This window comes from Erithacus rubecula (assembly GCF_903797595.1).
Source record: "Erithacus rubecula genome assembly, chromosome: 3".
NCBI lineage: Eukaryota > Metazoa > Chordata > Aves > Passeriformes > Muscicapidae > Erithacus > Erithacus rubecula.
Window position 1 is genome coordinate 93,381,144 of NC_136689.1, and position 12,090 is coordinate 93,393,233.

The window sequence follows — 12,090 nt, forward strand, 5'->3', positions numbered from 1 at the left end:
TGCTTTAGGAGGAGTGTTGGCAGCAAGTTGAGGCAGGTGATCCTTCTGTTCTATTCAGTGCTGGTCTAGAGCTCTGGCCTTGCCAGCATAAGAGATAATCTTAACGAAGCACACTGGAGAGAATCCAATGAAGCACCACAAAGAGAACGGAAGACTGAAGTGTCTTTCCTTTGAGTAAAGGATGGGAGAGCTGGGCCTGATAAATGTGGAGGAAAGAAGATTTAGAGGATCTTATCAGTGTACAAGTACCCAGAGAGAAGGTGGGACCAGGCTCCTTCCAGTGGTGTCCAGTGAGAAAAGCAATGGCCACAAACACAAGAGGATCCCTGTGAACATCAGGAAACACTTTTTTACTGCGAAGGTGACTAAACACATAGGTTGCCCACAGAGGTTGTAGCAATTCCCGGACACAGTCCTGAGCAAGAAGCTGCAATTGTCCATTCATAAGCAGGGTGGCATGACCAGGTGACCCCTGCAAGTCCCTTCCATTCTCAAAGATTGTAACCTTCCAATTTGTATTCATAAAACCATCAAATATTAAAAAAAAAAAAAATCTGCATATAAAATAAGGGCTATTTGAAATGCATAGGTAAGCTTTACTATTATTATCAAATGCTAGTATTTGATAGATAACTATCTTTTTATTTCCGGTATGTGACCCTGCTCATATTTCTCTACAGTTTACTAAACAGAATTCCATGTTTATCATATGCAAATAAATTTTTAAAACATGCATAAATATTTTGCATAATAATATCAATAACAATGCTAACAGCATATTCTATGTATCATAGCCTAATACAATGCCATGTTTTCTGTATGTATAATCTACATATTTACTCCATGTAATTTTATATTTGCAGGTGACTCAAGTCCTATTAGCCTGAGATTTTAAATGCTATTTTCAAGTGCTACTAGTATGAAAGCTTTTATTTGTATTGCAGATTTCTACAAGTGCTTCCAGCTTCTGTGGAAGATGAAAAGCTTTTGGTTGATGTCCTAAGATTTTTAAACAAACTGCTTAGAGAGCAGAAATCAAATCTGGATTCAGACCATCTAAAGTGGATCTTGAAATCATTACTTAAAAATGTAAGCATGGGGCTATTGTATATACTTAGATGATTTGATTGACTATATAACTACTTGCAAATACATGTACATAACTGCAGAGCTACATGAGGGTATGCTTATCTACAAATGGATAACCTATGTAACATGCAAGAGCATCCATTGTCTTACAACAGGTGGCCTGTGTTAAATACCTTCATACACTAGCATTTTCCTATTTACCAATACCATCTAAGCATTTAGAGAAAAATGCTAGTAGACTTAATTACTTATAGACTACAGGTACTTCAATTTATATTGCTGCCTGGGATGCCTGTAATTTTTAATATGGCCTATTCAATAATATAAATATTAATATAAAATAAATCAATATATAACCTTAAAGTAATTTGATATTAAGGCTTTCAAGCAGCTGAAATGCAACCTGAACTAATTTTGTTACTATATGTTTTCTGTTGTTTTGTGATCTATTTTCTATTCCATGTTATTGCTATATAATTTAAGTTTTCTTTCATGCTTCAAAATACACTGTCTTCTTAATGCCAGAGTATTTTAAAGGCCTTAACACTGGATTCTTTTATGGCATTTAGTAGATTCAAGATTCAAGTTACTGGAAATTATAGGAATTTTTCACTGTGCTTTTTGCAATTACTTGTTAGTTAAGTAATCATGGAGTTTCTGATTTATGATGTGTGTGATTTGTAAGTTTTCAACAGAAAAATGGCTTTAATGAAGTTATTAAAGTAGGACTTAAGCAATATGTTATGTGACTTTGTTTTTATTGTTTTAGCAACCAAAATCCCTTCTGGGCCTCCTGGGGCGACCAGAATCCCAAGTGCAGGATGAAATGGATGAAACACAGGCTACTGTCAGGCAACGACTGGATAAAGAGCTCATTCGTCTTTTTAACACGTTGTTAATTTGTTCTGTGTCAGTGAGTGACAGGTACAGTGCAAATGGACCTGCCTCTGTCATTCTGGTTGGGCATCATAACACCTATTGCTGCTGAATTTGGGTCACAATTTGAATATCATTGCATCATGATGCAATTGCTCTGAACCATGTAAACTGAATATCCACTCCTGAAACTAAAATCAGCATTAGATATTCCTTTTCACAGTAAAATTAGGAAATTAACCAGGAAACTTAAAAGAGAATATGCTAGTGGTCACTTAGCAAATGGATATTTAAATTGATAGCATGGAGAAGATGGGGTGTATCTCTTTCACTGCTGCAGAATTGCATGAGCAGTTGGTAACTTCATTGATTTTGCAACAGGTATTTATAGCAAAGTAAAACATCCAAATATTTGAAATCGAAATAAATATCTATTTTCATTCAGCACCTTTTTGGGGTATTTGCAGCAGATACTTTTAGCATGAAACTCCAACCTTTTTCTGTCAATTGTGCAAACACAGAAATTAATTTACATTATTTTTTTCTTCAAGTTTCTCATAAAACCTTTCCCACACTAAATTTCTCTATCCAAATGTATTCTGAAAGCTACTAAAATTGCAGTTTAAAGTAACATTTGATTATTTAGTGTCACAATATAATTGTGAAAATATTTTCAAAATGTTACCTTTTTCGTTATTCCACTTTGATTATTTCTAAAAATTTTGACAGTGGGAAAAGGGGCATCTTCTAGAAATCTCTGCTAATTATGTATCTCACACTCCTGTATTTTTATTTGCTTAATTCTAGATTTATTGTGTTTTGCAGGAAATATTTTTGAACTTGTCTGTTGGACCAGAACAAACATAAGTGTAATAGGCCATGCACTTAAGACTTGGACTTGATAATCCTTGTTGGTCCTTTTCAACTTTGAATATTCTAGGTCCTGTGTGATTCTGGTGCTTCTGAGCTTTGCAGTTATTACTGTGTCATGCATTGTCCTTAGTCTTACTCTTTATTTAGCATTCTCCTTAATAATGAGCTATATCTCATTTATCCTTTTTTAGTTAAGCAACTTTGTTGAAATCAGATGCTATATTATGTTTTCAGAACCTAGGTGATGCTGGACATGTCACAATGAATTTCATGTTACTTTTTGCATAATTAAGTCATTGAGATGCTGAGCATCACAGGCTAACAGTAAGAAGAATGAGGCATTGGCCTTTTTCAGAATGATTCTTTGTAACAGCTTCTTATTGATGGTTCATCTCTTTTTACAATTAAACCAGAGAGGGCTTGGAACTTGCTGGCTCCTTCAGAACAGAGCTGGCTCTGAAACTGCTTCAGTGCTTAAGGCTGACAGATGCACCACATTTTTATGGACTTCCTTCACTGGAGAGAACATTACAAGGAATGGTTCATGTTACTGCACTTCCAGGCTGGAGTACCTATTCTGCTACAGTTGAACCTGTCACAATTCGTAAAAAATACTTAACAGGTCTTCTTGAGGTAAGTAGCTTATGTTCTTACTTAGCTTTTGGTTTGAATGCTGGTAAAGAACTGTGTAACTAATGACACTGTGCTTTTTACAATGTACTTTTAGTGAATGTCATCACTAGCAAGAGGTGTGGGAAAGATGCTTTTTCCTGCTAAGTGAATAGGAATGATATACAGACTAGATTGAGTGATGTGTATGTGTAGTTGTTAAAGTTGGTTGTACTGCATATGCTTTCATCATTGGTTTAAGAGGTAATACAGAGTGACTGTAGTTTTAAGGAAGATAAAAAATATATGTGATGTTTTTAATAACTGAAACTCCACGAGGAAAAATCCAAGATAACTTCCCCCAGGCAAAATCCACATATGAAGGGTGGTCTGGGAGAAGATTAGCTTGTTGGGTAGGTTGTTAACACAGAGAAAGCAGAAAAGAGATAATTCAAGATGCTGCGGTTACTGGAAAGACAGAATTGCATTCTTATTTTCAGTGTTTTTGTATGTTTGGTTGGTCTGTGGATGTGGTAGACAGCTAGCTTTTGCTCCTAAGATTATATCTTTTGAAAACTCCAGTCTTCTTAAAACTTAGAAGGAAAAGCAAAGTTCTGAATTTCTGTTTGTTTTACACACGTTCAGTAATATATATTTAGAAGTTTTTAATTTGAAATACCAATATATCTGGTGAAAAAAGATTGTGTATTAGGGGTCAAGATTCTTTGAGTAGAAAGAAATAAACATTTTAGACCTGTTTGTTTAGATGAGTTCTGTTACTTGAAGTTTAGACTAAAAATGGCATAAGGTTATAAATGTCATCATGTGAAAGAAAGATTATTACTGGAAAAAATAATAATAAATATTATGGCATGAATTCAACTACTGATGGATAAGCTCTTCTTCAGAAGAATTAGGCAGTTTTATTTGGCCTAAATATGAAAGTAAATGCAGGTTTCTTTTGGAGAGGAGTGGAGAAAGTGGGTATAAAAAAACTTCTGCAGGCTGGGACTCTGAAAGAAAAAGCAACAGCAAAAATGCAGAGGTTTCAATCACCATGTTTTGTGGAGAAAAGTAAATTAAGAAGTGTATCTTCTAAAATCATTATTTTTTTAAAAAGTATTTTGGGGCATGTTTTGTTGAAAGCAGCATGCCTTTTAATATGTATGGTTACATATTTGGTCATATTTTATGTTATGATCCAGTAACCTTTATTTCTGTTTATTAGTATTTGATATAGAAAGCTGATAAATTTATTCAAATCACAATAAAATGTATAAATGACCCTTTCTCTTGAACACTGAATTTTGAAAAGAAATTTTATTTTTAATTCCAGGCATAGCAAAAGAAACCCTGGGTACAATAAATAAACTTTCAGGTCAGTGAAAAGAAACTTTCAGGCTTCTGTTCAAATTAGGGCTTAATATTAAGCTTAACTGTATCCTTCATTTAAATAAAAAAATCAAAACCAGAGATGTTCAGAAGTTGAAATGTATGGAAAACCATCATGATCGAATGTCTGAGAAATAAAGAAATTCTTACAATTCAGTTAGAAATCTCTCATCTTTTCATGAGTTTAAATTATGATTTAGTGTGTAAGACAATTTGTACTCAGTGCTGTTTGCAGTAAAGCTGTTATGAACTTGTATCCCCACTCAGGTCATCTCATCGTTTTACGTTGAATGGGGGGGAAATGCCATGTCCTTCATGGGAAAAGGTGTAACAAAAAGCACAGTCCTTTGCTTGCTTCACTTATCTCATGAAATGATGGCTCAAGCCAAGGATACGGTGAGTCCATCACAATCCATACAGTCCTTACCTCATCAGTGGGGAGGGCTGTACACAGGTTTCAACTGCTGATTTCAATTATAACTTTGTGTTGTGGTTTAGGAATGGTTCTCTCCATCTGAGTAGTCCTGGTGAAACCACACTACTGCTTCCTTCCCCTCCAACTGGAAGCGCAAAATGCAAAAAAAACCCCACATTGATCTCATTTGGTCTATAATCTTAGATAAATGTTCAGGATAGAGTATAGTATGCAAAAATCTGAAGAATCAGTTCTAGTTATAATGAAATTGTTTTGTAAATAATTCTGTGGATTTTGAAAGGTCTTCTTTCAGCATAAGCATAATTTCCATTTTATAAATAAATGAAGAATCAGGATTTTCTATAAGATTAATAAATTTAAGAATTTATAACATTATTATTTCTTCAGCCTCACAGACAGCAGGCTTTCTAACCTATGTTTAAACTCTTGTTTAAACTAGGACTTTCACAATTGTGTGTATATATATGTATATATATTTGAAAGAATTTGTGTGTACATGGAAAAAGGATTGCCAGATAAAAGCTATCATTACATACTAGTAAAATTCATATTGTGCCTTGTGTTCATGTACATCTTTGAGAGTTAGATTTCTGGCAGTTTAGTAAAAAGATACTTTATCCTGATGCAGCTGAAGCAAATTCAAGAATTAAGTATTATTTTAGAGAATTAAAATCCAGTCTTACTAATATCTGTGATAGCCACAAAAATACTCTTTCATTATGATCAAGCATGCATGTAACTAGAAATTACAGTATGCCTGCTTCTCCAAATTCCAGGTGTCTCTTTTTTCAGTTCTCTACTCCTTTTTCAAGATATTAGGTACTAGAAGAGTTTATTAAAACTGGGAGGGGACAGTTTTAAGTACACTACAGGGAAACAGCAGCCTCTGAAGACTTAGATCATAAATATGTAGATGAAGGTGTGGACTTGAATTTTTTAGTATCATGGTTATAAAGTAATGAGTATAGTAGCATAATGGTAAGTTTTATTTTATTTTGTTTCTAGGTCATAAAGTGTGGTTATGACAGTGTTACTGTTTAGACTGGACTCGTAATTTTGAGTCTAAAAGAAATTTTAAAACCTAGTTGTTGTTTACAATTGTGATTTAGTGTCAAATCCTTATGGAAAGAGAAGTACAGAATTATCCTTCCTCTGCACAATTAGTGTTAAACAAAAATATTTTAGTAATATTTGGTAGCTCACACTGTTAGTACACTGGCATGGATTGAAAGATCTATAAAATAATTTCTTAATTGTTTTCTGTTTGCTAATCAGGACTGGATATCTCTTTGGTCTTTGCCGTGTGATAACAGTGAAGAACAAGTTCTGTCTCACCTGGGTCTGGCGTGGCTGGTTCCTTTGTGGGTGGATCGAGATCCTGAGGTTCGTTGCTGTGGTATTAATGTCATATCTTATTTTGATCCTTAAGCATTTGAAATGTTTTTGATTCATTAATGTATTTAATAGTAGAACTGCTTTTGAATTATTTTAAATGTTACTGACTATTTCCTAAATAGCAGTAATAATACAGTAGGGAGAGTGTTTCCATATAAAAATCATTTAAGAAATCCTTCCTTTTGTATCTTCTGTCTTCTACACTTCCATTAGTCACTCACTATCATGATTCATAGGCAATTTTCATTGTCATTGCTCTAACTTAACTGCAAAGCAGAAACATTTACCTGAACTAAAACTTCAGAGTAAATGTATTTAATCTGAATCCGTTAAATTATGTATTTGCTAAATGGACCTATTTTCAAGTGGTAAAATATGAAGAATATTAAATAATATGTTGCTTATTTTTGAATACTTAAGAATAATCTTGTTTTTTCTCTTAGTTGTGATTATAAGTAGAGAGCAAGAGAAATATAGGAAAAGAGGTTGTTACTTTTGAAATTATTCCCTTAAGCTCAACATTATAATAATAAAAAATGTATTGCTAATTACTGTGAGAAATACCACTTTCTGTTGTGCTTATATGTACTAGGTCAGATTTACAGCACTTGGAATAGGATCAGCTCTTACATCTCTTGAAATAGGATGTATTGCTTTAGCAGAAAGCTGCCAGAATATTTCAGGAGGCCTGTGGGGAACAGTGATAAACATCCTTCTGGATCAATCTGAATGTAGCATGGTACGCAGGGAGGTATGTTTCTTGTGTCCTTCTGCTCTTGTAGAATGTCAAGTTCTTTTTGATTATTGAGAACAAAAAATTTATATTTTTATAGCATATATCTGTTACCTGTTGGCTGCACAACACCTGCTGCTTTCTAAGTTAAACACTGCCTGATTAATATGTAATATGTTAAAATGTTTAGCTGCTTATTTAGGAATTGCACAAGGAACAGACACAGATTACTTATTTCAAAACAGAGATAATATAAACAATGCAAGTTAACTCTTAAAAACTCCTAAGGCTTACTCAGCTAGATAAATACATTGCTAAAGCATAAATAATTAGCCTGATTTTAACTGCTGCTTTGTAACATTTGTGACTTCTTTGGTACAAATACACCACCTGATCTGCAGTAAGTATCTGTTCTTTGCAGACATGAAGTAATCTAATTTGTCTAGGCACTAAAGTTTACTGGTGAGAACTGAAAATCTGTGCTATGATAGAACAACACATTATATAGAATTATATATTGATGAATTTAAGCTCTGTGCACTTTATTTCCAATGTTTTACAGTTCTAGTTGTAAGGTTTTCCTTCTGTTCCAATCAATAAGAAATAAAAATTCTGACACTCAGTGACTTGGTTTTTATCCCAGCTCTACTGCTTAACTAATTTTATTTTCAAAGTAATATTTGAAATTTTATCTTTAATGTGTCCTTTAATAATGTGTTCTTAACTCCAAATTATTGTCTCTTAAGATTAACATGATTGATAAAATATAAATAAAAGGAATTTCAATCCGTGCACCATCACGTGAAGTGTGTGTAATATAAATTAGAAAAACAAACATGCCATGTATTTATAAAGGAAAATGTTTGAAACATGTCTCTGTCCAATGTGTTCATCACATTGTCCCAGTTATTTTATAATAATTAAAAACTCCAAAACGTAAGGACAATAAAGTGAGGGGTCATAAACAGTTATCTAGGTTTTTCTGTTCAGGAATTTTTTTCCCCTAGTACTTTCTATACTTGTAATGCTTATTCTGTAGGATTGACTGTACTGCAACAGTGATGGAAGTATTTTATAAATAAATACATAAATCAATTATAATTAAAATAAATACATTAAATAAATAAATAAATAAATACATATCCTATCTTTTCCTTATCTTTTTTTATACCAGCCTGCTGTTGTTCCATGCTCTAATGCTCCTATAAGTGAAGCTTGAGGGCTTTGGAGTTATAATTCTAATATATAATTCTTCTAATTATTTTTCTCAACATGAACATGAGAATTCTATGTATTTCAGCATATATCTAAAGCAGAGGAAAAACACATAGACTGCACTATTCAATCTGATGTAGTTTTTTGAATTGTGAAGGCTAGATGGCAATATTGATGCTTTAATTTCTTTCAGGCTGCTTTTATTCTACAAAATCTACTTGTGATTCCAATCCCTACAGAAGACACGAAAGATTGTATTTGGCAAGTGAGTGACTATTACATTTGATGACAAAAGTCATAGTGTTGCAGAAAGATGTTATTTGATATGAAAAGTTCTGTCAGAACACCTATAAAATATCAATTTAAAAAATTACATGTCTAAGGTTATATTTTGGAAAGAGAAATAAATTAATAGACAAACTTCTCTCAAACTTCCAGCAACCTCAATAAAACAACCAAATTTGGACCACATATATGTTGCATTTCATGAATGTATTATCTTTGGGTTCCTAGGAAACTTGTGTACTTATATGGTATATCATTAATTTTTTAGGATATAAATTGATAATTTATTTTACCTGCACTTGGAATGCAGGTAAAACACTATTTGAGGGGCATGAAGAAGAGCAAATTCTGTGAATGTGATGTTTATGAAATATTTAAAAAGAAAGATGAAACAGTTTGTCACTTAGGTCAATTTAAATGCTTCTTGATGACCACCACTTGCTCAAAACTAGGTGGACTAGACTGGCTTGAATTTCTCCAAGAATGGAGACTCCACAATCTCTCTGGGCAACTTGTTCTAGTGTTTGTCTACCTTCAGATAAAAAGTTTTTTTCATAGGTTTAAACAGAATTTCCTGTATTTTAGTTTTCGCTCAATGCTTTCTGTCACTTGATAATAGTGAGAGGAGTCTGTCTCCCTTTGCCTTCTCTCATCAGATGAGAGAAGTCAAACTGATAAAATCTAATGGAAACTTTTCCAATTCTGCTCTTGAATCAGTCATCTTATTTTACTCTCAGCAAGTCTGATTCATTGTACATCAGGATGTTTGGATCTTAGCTTGCAATTTTTTAAATTTTTGTGACCTGTTTTTAATGTCTATCTTGCTTCTTTCAGTGTGTGAGATTATACCTATATAGGAAAAGTGTGTATTAGTTTTTGAAGAAATTTTCTGATGCAACAATATAATTTTTAATCTGTCCCTTTCTGCAAAAGATCTGCTGACAGGTATTCCAGCTATTTTATTAGGATTATTAGGATAAGTTATCTATGATTCAGCTGCACCCAAAATCAATTATGCTATTTTTTGCAGAGTTCAATCTTACAGAATATCTCATCTTTTCTTTACATGTGATCATAAGGAAGCAATTTTACAAATCTGGAACTTGTTTCAGTCTTACTACTTCTAATTTATGAATATAAATAGCAGCTATTTAAATTCATAATAATAGAGGGTTACAAAAGGGCAGCCATTGTCACTTGTCAATATCGACTCTATTAAAAGTTGCTTTTTAGTATTTTTTTTTTTTTTAATTTCAATGACTATGATGAAGTGACAAAAATTGAATCCAGTTGTACAATTCTGGATCAATTCCAGTGCAATTAAAAGAAGCTTTGAGTCAATGTGATTCTTATTAAGAACTGCAATTTAATGGAAATTGCTCATCACTTAATAAGTGTTCATGCTGAAAGATATTATCAAACAACTCTTCATGGTTACTGGTAAATTAAAACTATTCAAAATAAAAACAACAATTAAAAATGTAAGATACCACCAGGATCAAATTATATATTTCAGAGTAACTTTTTTCCCTTGCACTGAATAAGGTGATTTGTCTATTTCCTTTAATGCCAGGAAGAAGAGGATGACTATTAAGTGGATCTTGGTGAATAGTAGGAATACTGTGCCATAGCCCAATTAGAATATTACCATTTTATCCCTTAGGCAAAAAGGACTGGAAACGGAAATATAGAATGTGTAGGCCAGTATCTTCATGAGAATGTCTCTAGTGTTATTGTCTAGTTGATCTGCTTTATAGTATTTCATTTTGCTATGTCACTTAAAAAATTTCCTACATCACTCTTTAGTCTTAAGTAAAGTCAACCTGTGAAAAGTACTCTGAGTGCAGCAAACTCTGTTGTATAAAGACTGCTGAAGTCAGAGCACTCTGTCAATTGTAATTGAGGAATAACTCTTTCAAGGCCCCTATTGTACGATAATGTGTCTGATAAGGCTTTTGAAACTGGCAGAGACAACCCTGGTTAGTAAAATTTGGACTAAATTTATCAATATTTCCTAAGTTTGCACTTGTCATAGTCAATACAGCCTATTGCTGACAGTATATGAGTAGAGTTTTATAATTCATCATAAATAGTTTACTTGAAATCCTGCATTCTGCCTCAAACTGTTCATCGTATATTGTTCTCCACTAGTTGGTGTAAAAGGCAAATAGTGAAAATAGTTTCTGTATTACAGAATCCAAAAAGACTGAGAGTAGCCATCTAAAATTTTACTGATAACTTATCTTGTAATGCAAAATAGTTTTACTGCTTCTACTGTATTGGGTTTTAAATCAACCCATTGGGAAATAAACTTGTATTCAGTGTAAATGAAGGAGTTTGGGGAGAGCCTCTTGGGGATAAATAGTGTTTTACTATTAAAATTAAAATTACTTATTTTCAGTTGATCCAGCTCTGCTCTCTCCTGACTGCCAAAGAAAGTTTCTAATTAATACTGAAACTTTTTATTTCCATAATTTTAACTCGTTTATTTTTTAACTACTGCAGAATACCTTTAAAACTTCCTTTCTGAATGTAATTGGTTTGGATTTTTCTGAGTTCTTCTGCCTTCTTTGCACTTCTAATTTATGGTCAGTCTAAACCAGATTATGTGTATCTTAATAAAACTTCTTGGTTGTTTATGTTAAACAACACCAAAAAACAACTGAAGAAAACACTGGAGAACACTGAAGAAACATTTAACAAAGGCAGTCAGTTTAAACTATCTGAAATATGGCTAGAATCTATTATCTTAAGGTATAAATCCACTGCTCTAGGAAATTTTCCCTGATGTCAGTATTTAATAAGAAATAATTGGAAACCATGCACCAAAGAGAATTTGTTTTGGTTTATGTCCAGCTTTCTAAAGAAATCTTTTCTCATAGAAGATTGACATAGCTGAATGTAGTATAATGACAGTATCCTTCAGAGCAGGATGACTTTTTCTGGCTACAGGTGTGCTTTTTGCCTAAGGAAAACTTTTTCATTGCTTAATATCTGTAAGTAGAATTAAATGAGACATTAAAATTGTGAAGTGTACTGATACATTTATTATCTTGAAGCCACTCATTTACAGCTTTTCATGAGTTTCTACTTAACTGTTAGCACACTTTTTAGGAGATAAATAGCTGTTTGATTTTGCTAAGACATGACAGCTTTTGTAAAATATTATGATTTAGCTCAACATTAC

At 32.9% G+C, this 12,090-nt stretch overlaps 1 protein-coding gene across 3 annotated transcripts in view; it reads left to right on the forward strand.

The window, feature by feature from the left end:
* The window catches only part of RTTN (rotatin), a 79,591-nt gene that overhangs the window by 31,765 nt on the left and 35,736 nt on the right, over positions 1 to 12,090 (forward strand). For all 3 annotated transcript variants that reach the window (XM_079301480.1, XM_079301482.1, XM_079301481.1), the window contains exons 26-32: positions 945 to 1,089; positions 1,859 to 2,013; positions 3,252 to 3,471; positions 5,107 to 5,235; positions 6,551 to 6,658; positions 7,263 to 7,421; positions 8,812 to 8,883. In XM_079301480.1, coding sequence (XP_079157606.1) covers positions 945 to 1,089; positions 1,859 to 2,013; positions 3,252 to 3,471; positions 5,107 to 5,235; positions 6,551 to 6,658; positions 7,263 to 7,421; positions 8,812 to 8,883 — 988 coding nt within the window. The remainder of the gene's footprint in view (positions 1 to 944; positions 1,090 to 1,858; positions 2,014 to 3,251; positions 3,472 to 5,106; positions 5,236 to 6,550; positions 6,659 to 7,262; positions 7,422 to 8,811; positions 8,884 to 12,090) is intronic.